General features: G+C 42.8%; 1 protein-coding gene across 1 annotated transcript in view; it reads left to right on the top strand.

Moving 5' to 3' along the window:
* STX8 (syntaxin 8) overlaps positions 1-14872 on the top strand; it is a 292040-nt gene that overhangs the window by 174518 nt on the left and 102650 nt on the right. The window contains exon 7 of the mRNA XM_060204904.1: positions 3632-3733. Within this exon, the coding sequence (XP_060060887.1) occupies positions 3632-3733 (102 nt within the window). The remainder of the gene's footprint in view (positions 1-3631; positions 3734-14872) is intronic.

The following is a 14872-nucleotide window of genomic DNA, read 5'->3' as shown; positions in this document are numbered from 1 at the left end:
TACTTTTGTATTTGGTGAAATATAATGGCTCAGTTTCATCCTTCTGCATGTTTCAACCAATTTTTTCCAACACCATTTGTTGAAGAGACTCCTCTTCCCCCATTTAATAGTCTGGGCTCATTTGTCAAAGATTAGATGTCTGGTTTATGGTGGTGTGGGAGATTGAACCTGGGGATTTAGAGTCTTGAGCATGAAAATCTGTTTTCATAACCATTATGCTATCTCTCCCACCCAGAAGCCCCAGGTTTAATCCCTAACTTTGTATATGCCAGAGCGGAGCACTGCTCTGGTTTTGATCTGTTTGTTCTCTTTCTCTCTCTCTTTCATATAAAAGTTTATTTATTTTATAAAAGGGAACATTCATGAGAGATCAGAGCACCACTCCAGTCTGTGTAGCCCCAGGGAAGGGAGCCCAGGGCCTCACACATTTAAATTCTGCAATCTACCTTCTGAGCCACCAGCAAGGCCACGTCTCAAGAAATTAAAAGAGCTATGTAGATCCAAAACTTTTTTTTTTTAATTTAAATACTGATGAACTTACTTTTTTTTTTTTTTAGACTATAAGATCTCCTTGGTACTACTATAGAATGGAGATTCACAGAACTTTGGGAATTTATGATACTTAGGAGGAAGAAGAGACTAAACAAAGCTTATAGATGGGTGGAATAAAAAGTGGGAGAGAGTCATTGAGTACAAATCAAGCAGCTTATGAATGAATTGTCTGTAATAGTGAAAGACTTGGTTTTTTAAATTATTTATTTATTTATTCATGAGACAAATAGGAGGAGAGAAAGAACCAGGCATCATTCCGGTACATGTGCTGCCAGGGATCAAACTCAGGACCTCATGGTTGAGAATCCAATGCTTTTTCCACTGTGCCACCTCCCGGACCACAAGACTTCATTTTTTTTATTATTATTATTATCTTTATTTATTTATTGGATAGAGACAGCCAGAAATCTAAAAGGAAGGATGATAGATGGGGAGAGAGACAGAGAGACACCTGCAGCATTACTTCACCACTTGCAAAGCTTTCCCAGGGACCAGAGGCTACACATACTGGAGTGGTGCTCTGATGCCCAGTCATTGCGCATAGTAACATGTGCCTTCAACCAGGTGCACCACCACCGACCCCATGAAAGACTTTCTAGACAAATGTTATATAGATAACATTTGACAAACTTGGCTGCTTAGACAGCAAAGTGCTTTTGAAGTTATTCAATGCTTCTATCTTTTAGCCTCCACTCAGTCATTGCCTTTATCTATTAGTATTACCTTCTTGAAAGATACAGAGGTGAATAAAAGTTAGTGCCTATCATACTCTTCTAAATAAATATTTGCTCCCCCCAAAATCCAAGTAGAATACAGAACAGAAGGTTCTATAAGTAAGAAGAGGTTGTAGAATTGCTACAGGAGACTAGAATAGAAAAGCTCACCGAATTCTGTGCCTTTTATCGTTTTTTTTTTGGGGGGGTGGGGGGGTTTGGGTTGCCATTTTCCTGTTTTTTGTTTGTTTGTTTTTCATTTTCAAGGCCTTTAAAATTCAGCTTGAACATCATCTGGCAGCTCTCATTTACTCCTTTGTTTTTATTTAATTTTCTTTTTTTTTTTTTTTTTTTGCCATCAGGGTTATCACTGGATTTCATTGATGCATGCAGGGCAGATCCACTGCTCCTGGTGGCCATTTTTTTTACTTCTTTATTTGATAGGACAGAGGGAAATTGAAAGGGGAGCAAAAGAGAGAGAGAGAGAGAGAGAGAGAGAGAGAGAGAGACTTGCAGTACCTGACTTATTGCTCAAGAAGCTTCTCCTGAAATTCTAGCAACTGAGATCTGAAGAGAAATCAGACACATGGCCACTGAGTGAGTCAGTGCAAGTCACAGGAACAGAGCTTAGATCTTCTGATTTGTCCATACGTCTGCTTAGCCCACCATAACCTTTTCCTTTTGAAGAGAAAGGGTAAATATCATTTCCAATAAACTACTTTTTTCCCTAGTAGTTGTGTAGTAGGATGCTCCTGTCACTCCTGAGTGAGATTAATATGGTATAGAATCCAAAGCAGAGGGGAGTGTGGCAGTAGTGCAGTGGATTAAGTGCACGTGGCACAAAGCACAAGGACCTGCGTAAAGATCCCGGTTCGAGTCCCGGGCTCCCCACCTGCAGGGGAGTCGTTTCACAGGTGGTGAAGCAGGTCTGCAGGTGTCTGTCTTTCTCTCCCCCTCTCTGTCTTCCCCTCCTCTCTTCATTTCTCTCTGTCCTATCCAACAGCAACAACAATAATAACCACAACAAGGCTACAACAAGGGCAACAAAAGGGGGAAAGAAAAAAAAAACAGCCTCTAGGTTCAGTAGATTCATGGTGCAGGCACTGAGCTCACCCAGCAATAACCCTGGAGGCAAAAAAAAAAAAAAAAATCCAAAGCAGATGGGGAAAAAAGTCAATGTGACATAAATACAAGATTGTGTGTCTACACCTCATAGTCTTGTGTATTAATGTAAGAGAACCCTACTGCCAACTAGGAAATGAGAGGTGAGGAGTGGGAGCTTGAACCAAGGTCCTTGCATATGGTAATGTGTGTGCTTAACCAGGTGTGCCACTGCCCAGCCCCCTCATATGTAAATTTTTATTCCTAATGAAGGCTGAGATTGTAGCCTAGTATATAATTCAATAAATTCTGTTGTTACATAGATTTTTAAAAATTGCTTTTGTTAGTGATTTAATAATGATTAACAAGATTGTAAGATAACAGGGGTATAATTTCATACAGTTTCCACAACCAAAGTTCCATGTCCTATCCCCTCCATTGGAAGTTTCCCTATTCTTTATCCCTCTAGGAGTGGGGACCAAAATTCTTTATGGAGTGCAGAAGGTGGGTGTTCTGGCTTCTGTAATTGCTTCTCCACTGGACATGGACATTGGTTAGAGTTCCTTATTTTCACTCCCTTCTTGGTTGTCTAGATTTCATTAACTAGTTTTCTTAAGAATCTCACAGTCCCTGAATTATTTTATATTGTCTGTCTGTCTGTCACCTTTATACTTGCATGGCAGCTTGGCAGGGTGTAATTTTGTTGGGTCATGCTTTCACTGTCCTGATTTTCATTTATCTGTGTGTTTGTTTCTGTCATTGCCACCAGGATTATCACTGAGGCTCAGTGCTGCCTGGTGACCATTTTTCTTTTCACTCTTTCCTCCTTTTTTTGTATGTGACAAAGACAGAGAAATTGAAAGGGAAAGTATAGAGAGATAGAGAGACACCTGTATCACCATTTTGACACTTATGAAGCTTCCCCCTGCATGGTGGAGGCTGGAGGCTTGAACCTTGGTCGTTGCATATGATAGAATGTGTGCTCTACCAGGATTGCCACTGCCTGGCCCCATCTCCTGAACATTTGACATCTCCGCTTTGTCTCCTGGCATTATGTTAAGTCAGTTCTACATCCACCTGCACTGCTGCTTTCATTCTCCTGTGTGAATCAGAATTTCAGTTTTCAAAGAATCCGTGAGAATTCTTAACCTTTCATTTCAAGAGGGTTATTATTTGGAAGAGCTACCACAGCTGCACAGCTGTGCTTTGATGTCAGTGAAGGTATTTCTGGAGTGCTAACTATACATCTTTGCTTTCCTTTCTAGAGATAATTGATGATCTGGCCAACCTGGTGGAGAATACAGATGAGAAACTGCGGACTGAAACCAGGCATGTGAATCTGCTGGACAGGAAGTCACCATCTTGTGGTGAGAGATGACTATAGCTATGGCCTGTCTCTCTTCTCACTTGTGGATCGATTCTGCTTTTGAGTTTCCCACGTTTGTCTAATCCCTGAGGATTTGACTACTGCTCTAACACAGGCAGTCCCATTTGATGTAGCATTGAAATTGCTAAGATACGTAAATCCTCTTAAAAAGAAATGAATTGTTATGAGTGCGGGGGTGGGGTGGGGGCAGATAATGCATTGTTAATTTTTTTTTTTTAATTTTTAAATAGAAATCTTTTCTGAATGCTCACAGAAAATAATGATTTGGAAAGTCATATGAAATTGGGCAATTTGGTGGTTGGTGGTAGTAGGTAGATCTCCTAAGGTTTTTATTTTTTAATATTTATTTATTTGTTTATTCCCTTTTGTTTCCCTTGTTGTTTTATTGTTGTGATTATTATGGTTGTTGTTATTGCTGTCGCTGTTGGATAGGACAGAGAGAAATGGAGAGAGGAGGGGAAGACAGAGAGGGGGAGAGAAAGAAAGACATTTGCAGACCTGCTCCACCGCCTGTGAAGGAACTCTCCTGCAGGTGGGGGAGCCAGGGGCTTGAACCGGGAACCCTATGTTCGTCCTTGCACTTTGCACCACCTGTACATGATCGCCTAAGTTTTAAAGGCAATTCTACCTACTTTTGTGTCTTTTTTTTTTCAATCTGAAGTTTAATTGTTGAAGTTTAAACTGCTGAACAGTTAAGAACCTAGTTTCAAAGTCCTGCTGAGTTCAAGTCCTATATTTAGTAATGCTTTTCCTGACAGACACTTCACTCCTTAACACCTTACACTGAAAGTGGAAACAAACATGCCAAGGTAAGGATCACATGGTGTGATCCTTAAAATACTGATCCCCATGCCCTCCCCTAGTGCTTCCGATTGAGTAGAACTAAGCAGGAGTTCAAGTGCTCATATTTTAACAAGGGTGCCAAACAGTCGCAACACAGGTACTTGTTATTTTGCAGAAGTTCTGATGCAGATATCTGCAAGGTTTAAATCATATACTGCCTGGCACAGTGCCTTGCCCAGAGTGAAGTGATGATAAATGGTGGTGACAGTAGAAGTAATCACAGTGACTGTTATTTGGTACTTCATCTCACAAAGGTTCACCAAGTCTGTAAAACAAATGCCTCTATTTCGAATAGAAATGACAATCATGTTTTTTAAAAAAAGAAAAAGAAAAAGAAAAAAACCAGAAAAGCCAGTGATCTGAGAACACGCTTTGCCTTTTAACCCTTTTCAGTTTGAACAATGGAGTAGGTGTCTCTTATCCATGAGAGACCTCTGTGCAAGGGAGGGATGTTTGAGGAAGGTTCCCAAGCTTCCTGTGTTTGCTGGTTGAACCAGAAATCTAGATCAGTAGGGTAAATGGGAACCAGGAATGTGTGGGCTCTAGAAACTCAGGGGAAGGGGTATGTAGCATAATGGTTTTGCAAAGTGACTCTCAGACTCGAGGCTCCGAAGTCCCAGGTTCAAGCCCCCTTTTCCACCATAAACCAGGACTGAGCAGTGCTCTAAAAAATTTAAAGAACTCAGAGGAAATGGGACTCCTAGGGGGCTCCAAGCTCCCCTCTGATAGCCTGTATCACTCCCCTATCCTCAAAGGTTCTCAAGCAGCAAAGACCTGCCCATTCTTCTGGCCCTGCAGGCATGCACTGTTTTCAGGGCTTCCTGCTGGAAAGAAAACCTTAATTTTTGTCTTACCCACCTTCTTGCATAGTGTCTGTTTGCAGGTTTTTGTTTTTTTTTTTTTTTTCAGTCTAAGCTCTACCTCCGCATTCCACTGTCAATGAGTGCCACTACCCTGGGGACCTCATGTGAATGGAATCATACAATATTTGTCTTTTCCTGTCTAGCTTAATTTCATTTTGAATGTTGCAATGTCTTTAGTGTTTCTCTGTGTTACTCCTCTATTTGCAATTTTCTTCCATTTTTAGACAAAATATCATAGTATTCTCCGTATCGATTGGCTGTCAGCGGATCCTTGAATTGTTTCTATCTTTGAGCTGTTGTAAATAACATTGCTATGAACTTGAGTGTTCAGCCTTGGTTTAAGGACCTACCTTCTTATATGTATGTCTAGAAGTGGAGTTACTGAAACTAAAATTAAGCTAGTGTTTTAACTTTTTCTGAGGGGAAAGAGAAACAACCTGATCTCTTGTTTTGCTTGCAGCCTCTAAATTCTGAGATACTGTCCGTAGTTTATTTTTTTAATCTGATGAAGGTCATTTACCAGCAGGATTTAGGGACTTTAAAGACCTAAGAGGGGCAGGCAAAAGGGCAGAAGTTAAGACCTTGGACCTGTGCAACTTGGGAAGCGTAATAGGAGACTTTTCCCACCTTTACATAGTACCACAGGACTACATCATTATGATGAAGGGGACTCGGAACCAGACTTGCTCTTAAGGATCTTGGGTGAGGCCATCTTAACACCGAGCAAAATCAGAAAAGAAAATTGTACAAGAAAAAGAAAGAGAAAAGGCTGTAATTCCTGGCACATATTTGCCACAGAAAGAGTCCTACAGGGATTTGCTTCTTGGACATTTGTACTGAGAATGGGTCAGGAAAGCAGATGCCCTCACATTTGGCTTGCAGTTGACTCACCAGTTAAGAGGTCAGTGGCTGGAAAAATCAAAGCACATAAGCAAGCAAACAAAACGCAGGAAACTGCCTCTCTGGTGGACAGCAAGTTGATTCTAGGAATCAAGCAAAAACAAGTGTTTAGTGAAATGAACAGCACACAAAGACAATCTCGAATGCATGAGAAAAACACAACATGCACAAGGGCCAGCAACAGACCACCTAAACTAGCCGACACAGGTTTGCAGTTCAGCAGTCTCAGCTATGGAATGCAAATTTTATTACAGTTAAAGAAAAGTTTGGAAGTATCTCCAGAGAATAGGAAACTATAAAATAAATAAATAATGCCGAGAAATACAGAAAGGTGGGAAAGGGACCACATAGAATTTCTAGGAATTAAAAAAAAAAAAGTTGAAATTCAAAGACCAATAAAACATTTGGTACTGACAGAAAAGAGAATCAAGCAGGAGACTTAATGGGAAAATCAAAAGCGTATTTCCTTTCCTTTAATTCCCTAGCAAGAGAACCTCCCTAGGAGAGGACAAGGGTTTTTGGTCCAAGTCCTCCTCAAGACAGCAAAGAGTTAATCACCTGCTCTTCCAATACGCAATGTTGTGATCAGTCACTTTCCATGTAAGAGGCACATACAGAGATGAAACTTCAAGCAAGTGAGGTACATCAGGATTATTTGAGGTGGGTGGGAACGGAGCAAGGCTTTCAAGTGTATTTCAGTTACTGTTCACATGACTGTCTTACTGTTTAGCTAAGAAGACCAGAGAGTTGAGGGCAGCAGCCAGCACATCATCATTTTACTTGAGGGAATGCAAAAAAATAGGTTGTGAACCGTGAAATGGTCTTTTGTTTCCGTGCTCTCAGCCTATCTTCCTTGCAGATCTTAACATATCAAGTCAGTCAGAGATGCTTTTGCAGTGAGGAAATTTCAAGTTATAAGCACGGCCCAGGATTGCAAAGGGGCCACACAGAAGGGCCCGATGATGAATTTGTTTGTTCAGTTGTTCACAAAGAATTCAAGCACCTCTTTGTGAACCTTTCACTCGGGAGCTCCGGCTTTAAAATTTTTTTACTGAGATCTTTGCGGGGTTTGTTTTTCCCCTCCCTTTTCTTTGCCTCCCCCCACCCCACACACAGACATAGACACAGACACAGACACACACCACCACACCAACTCCCATCCCGGCAGTAGCACTAAGTAGAAAACAAGATTGTGGTTATTATTTATTTATTTTCTTACTAGCTTCTTAAATGCAAAACAGACTGTTTTCTATTGGTACCTAGATGTATTTTCAGTTCTAGTACTTGTTTTAAGGACATCTCCAATAGAAGCAGCATCTTTGTAATTGCAGTTTCAGTATTCAGTGCACCTCGTCCTCATTAGAATTCAAAATAGGGCCTCGTCTGAGTCTGATGGACAGAGCCAATTGTGAAAGGCCAGACTGAGAGTGCTGAATGACTCGGGGTGAGGGACAGTGTCGCTTCCCAGCATCTTGACTATTACGTCATGTTGTCCAAGCACGTTGATTGTCATTTTAGAAACGTTGCAGTGCTGTGGTTAGAGACCAGCTCAAGTGGCCTTGCACTCACACTCTCTCAACCCCGAACCATTTGGATGTCTCCTCTAACTTCTCAGAACATGGTCCTCTGAAGGAGGCGGAGCAGTGCAGTAGGAAGAGGAGAGGCGCGTAGCAGAGTGCAGAGTGCAGCGTGGCCCAGGAGAGGAGCCACACAGACTGGGGTCACATTTTTGGTGTGGCTACTCACAACTGGGGTGGGTGACATGGAGAGCCACTTGGCCCCTTTATCATGACTTCCTTCTCCGTAAAAAGAGAGTGACAATTACTCATGCGTGCGGCTTGGTCTGCGGTCTAAATGGGTCTAAATGAGAACAAGTTGGGTAGCAGAGGGACTGTTGCTATGCTGGTGGATCTAGTGCTTTAATCAATGCGTTGTTCAGATATGGGTTTAAACTGATAAGGCCTCTGGCTAGAGTAGCCTGTGAGAATAGTTCGGATTTGGGCAAGTCATGCAGAGATAGTCTATAGCTAGGAAATTAGCCTCCTGGTGTAGTTAGCAATGGGCTGGGGGGAGTTGGGCGCTAGCGCAGCAGGTTAAGCGCACTGTGGTGCAAAGCGCAAGGACCACAGTAAGGATCCCGGTCTGAGCCCCCGGCTCCCCACCTGCAGGGGAGTCACTTCACAAAAGGTGAAGCAGGTCTGCAGGTGTCTATCTTTCTCTCCCCATCTCTGTCTTCCCCTCCTCTCTCCATTTCTCTCTGTCCTATCCAACAACAATGGCATCAATAACAATAACTACAACAATAAAAAACAAGTGCAACAGAAGGGAAAATAAATAAATAAATAAACTCCTTAGAAAGAAAGAAAGAAAGAAAGAAAGAAAGAAAGAAAGAAAGAAAGAAAGAAATGAACTGGGGGCTGAGGAAATAGCATAATGCTTCTGCAAAAGACTTTCATGCCTGAAGCTCAGGAGTCCCAGGTTCAATCCACAGCACCACCATAAACCAGAAAAAGTGTTCTGGTAAGGAAAAAAATTTAAAAATGAAAAACTAAGAGGGGGGGGAGCCGGGTGGTGGCGCACCTGCACATGTTACAGTGCACAAGAACTCAGGTTCAAGTCCCTGGTCCCCACCTGCAAAGGGAAAGATTTGCAAGTGGTAAAGCAGGGCTGCAGGTATCTCTCTGCCTCTCTGTCACCCCTACTGTCTCAATTTCTGGCCGTCTCTAACCGATACATAAAGATAATAAATTGTTTTTAATTAAAAAAAAAAAAGGAAGGAGGGAGTCAGGCAGTAGCGCAGCGGCTTAAGCCCACATGGCGCAAAGTGGCAAGGCTTGGCATAAGGATCCGGGTTCGAGCCCCCCGGCTCCCCACCTGCAGGGGAGTCGCTTCACAGGCGGTGAAGCAGGTCTGCAGGTGTCTATCTTTCTCTCCCCCTCTCTGTCTTCCCCTCCTCTCTCCATTTCTCTCTGTCCTATCCAACAACGAAGACCGACAACAATAATAATTACAACAGTAAAGCAACAAGGGCAACAAAAGAGAATAAATAAATATATTTTAAAATAATAATAATAATAAAGGAAGGCTGGGGGAACAGCATAATGGTTATGCAAAAAAGCTTTCAAGCCTGAGGCTCTGAGGTTCCAGGTTCAATCCCCCAGCCCCACCATAAGCCAGAGCTGAGCACTGTTCTGGTCTCTCTCTTTCCCTCTGTATTTACTCTTTCTCATTAAAATAAATTAAACCCAGTCTGTAATTTTGTCCTTCCGATATTTTCTTTTGCTGTTCAAAAGTTGTTTGTTTGTTGTTTTTTAATTCATGTAGCTCCAATTGTTTATTTTTGCTTCCTTTCCCTTGCTCTTGGGGGTCAAGTCCCTAAGGACATCCCTGACATTACTGTCATGACACATTTCCTTCATGTTATCTCAGTGCACTTTATGGCTTAAGGTCTTACATCCAGATCTTTTTTTTTTTTTAATTCCCTTTTGTTGCCCTTGTTGTTTTCATCCAGATCTTTAACGAATTTTGGATTATTTTTGCATATGGAGTTAAAGGTTGATCCAATTTCATTCTTTTGCATGTGGCTTTCCTGTTTTACGTTATTATCTATGGGTGATATTTTATATGTCCCACAGCATGATCATGGCTCCTTTGTCACAGAGTGAGTGTCAATATGTGTGGGTTTATTTTCTGGACTCGAGATTCTATTCCATTCAGTCATGTGCCTATACTTAGTCTAATACCACACAATTATAGTTTGAATATTAGTTAACATGATGCCTCCCTTTTTTTTTTCCTCTCAGTTGCTTAAGCTATTCAGAAATCTCTTATGATTATATATAAACCTTAATGATTTTTGTTCTGTTTCCTTCCAAAAAACATTGAAGTTTTTATAGAGATTACATTAAATTTCTATATTATTTTTGGCAAGATGGATACTTGGACTGTATTTTCCTCACCCATGTACACAGAGTAACTTGCCATCTCTTAGTGTGTTGTTTTATGTTTTTTTGTTTTTTTTTAAAAAAAAGTTTTACAGGTCTCTATAATTATTTAAGAGTTTACTTTAGGGAGTCTGGTGGTAGCGCAGTGGGTTAAGCACACGTGGTACAAAGCACAAGAACCGGCAGAAGGATCCCAGTTCGAGCCTCCGGCTCCCCACCTGCAGGGGAGTCGCTTTACAAGCGGTGAAACAGGTCTGCAGGTGTGTGTCTTTCTCTCCCTCTCTCTGTCTTCCCCTCCTCTCTCCATTTCTCTCTGTCCTATCCAACAACAACGACATCAATAACAACAACAATAATAACTACAACAACAATAAAAAACAGCAAGGGCAACAAAAGGGAACTAAATGAATGAGTGAATGCATAAATAAATAAATAAGAGTTTACTTTATGGGAGTCGGACAGTAGTGCAACAGCTTAAGCACATGTGGCGCCAAGCGCAAGGACTGGATTAAAGATACTGGTTCCAGCCCCCAGCTCCCCACCTGCAGGGGAGTTCCTTTACAGGCAGTGAAGCAGGTCTGCAGGTGTCTGTCTTTCTCTCCTCCTCTATGTCTTCCCCCCCTGTCGTATGCTTTACATTGGCTTGTTCTAGCCCTCCCCCTCCAAGAGAATTGGATGAGTCCTGTTAATTTCGCGGGCCTGTTTGGCCCCGCCCCAAGGGACCCTGGGAGAGGGTTCCTGAGTTCCCCAGTGACAGAGTTCCTGAGTTCCGGAGTTCGAGAGTGCGAGAGTGCGAGAGTTTCTGAGTTCGAGAGTAAGGGAGAGGGTTCCTGAGTTCCAGAGTAAGAGAGAGTGCTTGCGCCGCCGCAAAGAGACAGCAGAGTTCTGTTTGGTGATTAGTTTGTCTTAGTTTGTGAATCGTTGTTCCTGAATAAAGAAATACAGCTGCCCTGCCCAGCCGTTGTCTCCGCGTCTCTGTTACCCGCCGTGAAGCAAGCCCGGCCAGAGCCTCTGAAAATTTTAACAACAAATGGCGCCCACGTGGACCTGACCTGCGCATCTCTCAGATAAGTAAAGACAATTTGGCTACCTATGTACTATGGCCTTCTCTTCTGCTTGTGAAGAGATCTCCAAAGGCCTCTGCTCTTTCTTCACGAGACTGTTTTGCTGTTTCTGGAACATTTATCTCTGGACCACTCTGTGGTTTCCACTCGCTCTGGCGAACTCACAACAGCCAGCGGGAAGAGCCAGCGGGCGGGAGGCAAGGCGCAGAGCTGCCGTTTCCACCTGGTTATTAAACAGCCAGCCAGCCGGCTGCGCCCAGACAACCCCACGCACTGCGCCCGCAGCCCCGCAGCCCCGCAGCCCGCAGGAGGCCTACGCCAGCACACAAAAGCCCCAGGAGCCCAATGCCAACATGCTGGAGCCCTATGCCAACACACAAGAGCCCGAGGCCAACATGCAAGAGCCCGAGGCCAGCCCACAGGAGCCGGCTCTCCACCGCGTGGCGCAGGGCACTGGACGCGTGATCCCTCCACGCTGCTCGGCCACTGCGAACAGGGCAGCAGACATGGCAGGGCCATGGGGCAGGGCCGCGGCGGCCCATCATGGCCGCCACCCCTGGGCACCTAGGCCCACGCCTTCTACAAAGATGGCCTGCCTGCCCTCTTTCTATGAATTCTGGAACCATCCCGGGCCTCCCGGACCCTCGGGCTCCCTGCCGAAACTGGGCACACGAGATCTACAGCCGCCGGTCCGGTCTGAAGGCAGACAAGCTGGAGTACGCAGAGACTTGTGCAGAGATCGCAACCTGCAATTCCTAGAAGTGGAGCTGCACGGGAAGCCACCTCCGGATGGTGAACCCCCCCCCCCCAACAACTAAGACAGTACAGATTTAAATTCGTGTTTAAAATGACATGTCTTCGTAACAAAGGTTTCTCTCCTCGTGTATTAATGACTATGTTTATGTGTATGTTTAAAGTTTGGTAAACAGTAGCTTTAAGGCTAAAATTCTTACTAGTCAAAGATAAATGAAAAAGGTTTTCAACGTAATTCTCATAAAGATAAAAATTAACTTACATTTAAAGTCTGAGGTAAAAATTAGTTAACAATCAATATATTTCAACTAAGTTGGTCTAAACAAAAGGTTAAATAGACTTGTTGATATGTAAAACACTACCTTCTCTATTAGAAATGGTAGATCGCACAATGGCTATGCTAATTATTCTCATGCCTGAGGTTTCCTCTCCGGCCCACACCTAGGGTGTGTCTCCATCTTGAATGGGTGTAACAAAAGGTTAAAAGACGTTGTTGATATGTAAAAGTCTCAAATTCCTTCTCTATTAGAAATGTTAGATCGTGCAGTAGATATGCTAATAACAAGTTTTGTTTCATAGTAAGTAAGTTGCAGCCAGCTGCCTGTGGGACCCTAGGCCGTTCTCCGCCCCCATGCAAATGCCCGTCGAGGCAAGTAGCCCCCCAGAGGCAAGAAATGTTTTTTTTTTCAGATATGGCCCCCTCAGGCCTTCCCTTGGCAACATGCTGGTTTTGGTTATATATGTTTCTGTTCACCCCACACCCTTGATACTATAGTCATTTAGTTAAAAAGAAAAGGGGGAATTGTCGTATGCTTTACATTGGCTTGTTCTAGCCCTCCCCCTCCAAGAGAATTGGATGAGTCCTGTTAATTTCGCGGGCCTGTTTGGCCCCGCCCCAAGGGACCCTGGGAGAGGGTTCCTGAGTTCCCCAGTGACAGAGTTCCGGAGTTCGAGAGTGCGAGAGTGCGAGAGTTTCTGAGTTCGAGAGTAAGGGAGAGGGTTCCTGAGTTCCAGAGTAAGAGAGAGTGCTTGCGCCGCCGCAAAGAGACAGCAGAGTTCTGTTTGGTGATTAGTTTGTCTTAGTTTGTGAATCGTTGTTCCTGAATAAAGAAATACAGCTGCCCTGCCCAGCCGTTGTCTCCGCGTCTCTGTTACCCGCCGTGAAGCAAGCCCGGCCAGAGCCTCTGAAAATTTTAACAACACCCCCCCTCTCCATTTCTCTCTGTCCTATCCAACAACGACATCTGTAACAATAACAACTACAACAACAATAAAAAACAGCAAGGGCAACAAAAGGGGAAAAAGAGTTTGTGTCTTTTATCTCCTTTGTTAAATTTATTCCTAATTATTTTGAGTCCAAAATAGTTTCTGATTCTCATTCTCACCAACTGATTTGAGAACTCCCCTCCCACACCCCCATCCTTACCAGTGCTTGTTGCTACCCCTTTTGATGTAAGTTATTCATATAGGTGGTATCTCATTGTGATAATCTGTTAGTGCCATGTTCTCACATAACATTAACAATAGACTCTCTCAGTAGGACAGTAGTCTCTCAGTAGGACTGTTAATGTCATCTTCTCACCCGTTATGCATACAGGAGTCCAGTAAGGTATCATAATATTGATTTTGTAGCCTGATACTCTACTCTTAGATTGTTTCAAATACTCTTTTTTGTTTGTTTGTTTTTGGCCTCCAGGGTTATTGCTAGGGCTTGGTGTTGGCAGTATGAATCCACCGTTTCTGGTGGTCATCTTTCTCCTCTTTTTTTTTCTTTCCTTATCATTAGAACAGAGAGAAATTGAAAGGGGAGGGGGAGACAGAGAGAGAGAGAGAAAGAGACACCTGCAGACCTGCTTCAATGTTCATGAAGTATCCCCATTGCAGATTGGCGGACTGGGAGCTTAAACTAGGGTTCTTACATAGTACTATGTGCCCTTAACTGGGTGTACCACCACCTGGTGGCTATAATACATTAAAAATTTTTTTTTAATATTTATTTTTTCCCTTTTGTTGCCTTGCTCTTTATTGTTGTAGTTATAATTGTTGTTGTTATTGATTTTGTCGTTGTTGGATAAGACAGAGAGAAATGGAGAGAGAAGGGGAAGACAGAGAGGGGGAGAGAAAGATAGACATCTGCAGACCTGCTTCACCGCCTGTGAAGTGACTCCCCTGCAGGTGGGGAGGTGGCGGCTCAAACCAGGATCCTTATGCTGCTCCTTGTGCTTTGTGCCACCTGTGCTTAACAATACTTTTTTTTAAATGTATTTTAATGAGAAAAAGGAGGAGAGAGGAAAAAAAAAAAACCCAGACATCACTCTGGTACACGTGCTCCTGGGGATTGAACTCAGGACTCCCTTTATCTACTACTCCACCTCTCGGTCTGCATGCCTATAATACTTTGAAGTAGGTGTATATATCTGATTTTTCATGTCATCTAAAAAAATGATAATTTTGCTTCTTTTTCAGTCTGAATTCCTTTTCTTTCTTACTGCTATCTAATTTGTCTAAGGAGTCTAATATCAAATCAAACAAAAATGGGAGGATAGGTAGTCTTTCTTGTTTCTGACTTTAAAGAAAACACTTTTATTGTTTCACAGTTGGTTATATTAACTGTGAATGTGTCGTGCATGGCCATTATTATGTTGAGATATATTTCCTCTCTCCCTACTTTATTAAGAACTTTGTCATAGATGGATACTGAATATTGTTAAATACATCTATTGATATTGTTACGATTTTTTTGGTCTTTTTT

Source organism: Erinaceus europaeus, chromosome 12 (genome assembly GCF_950295315.1).
Source record: "Erinaceus europaeus chromosome 12, mEriEur2.1, whole genome shotgun sequence".
Taxonomy (NCBI): Eukaryota; Metazoa; Chordata; class Mammalia; order Eulipotyphla; family Erinaceidae; genus Erinaceus; species Erinaceus europaeus.
The sequence above is the reverse complement of the archived record's forward strand: the minus strand, read 5'-3'. Positions and strand labels throughout refer to the sequence as shown.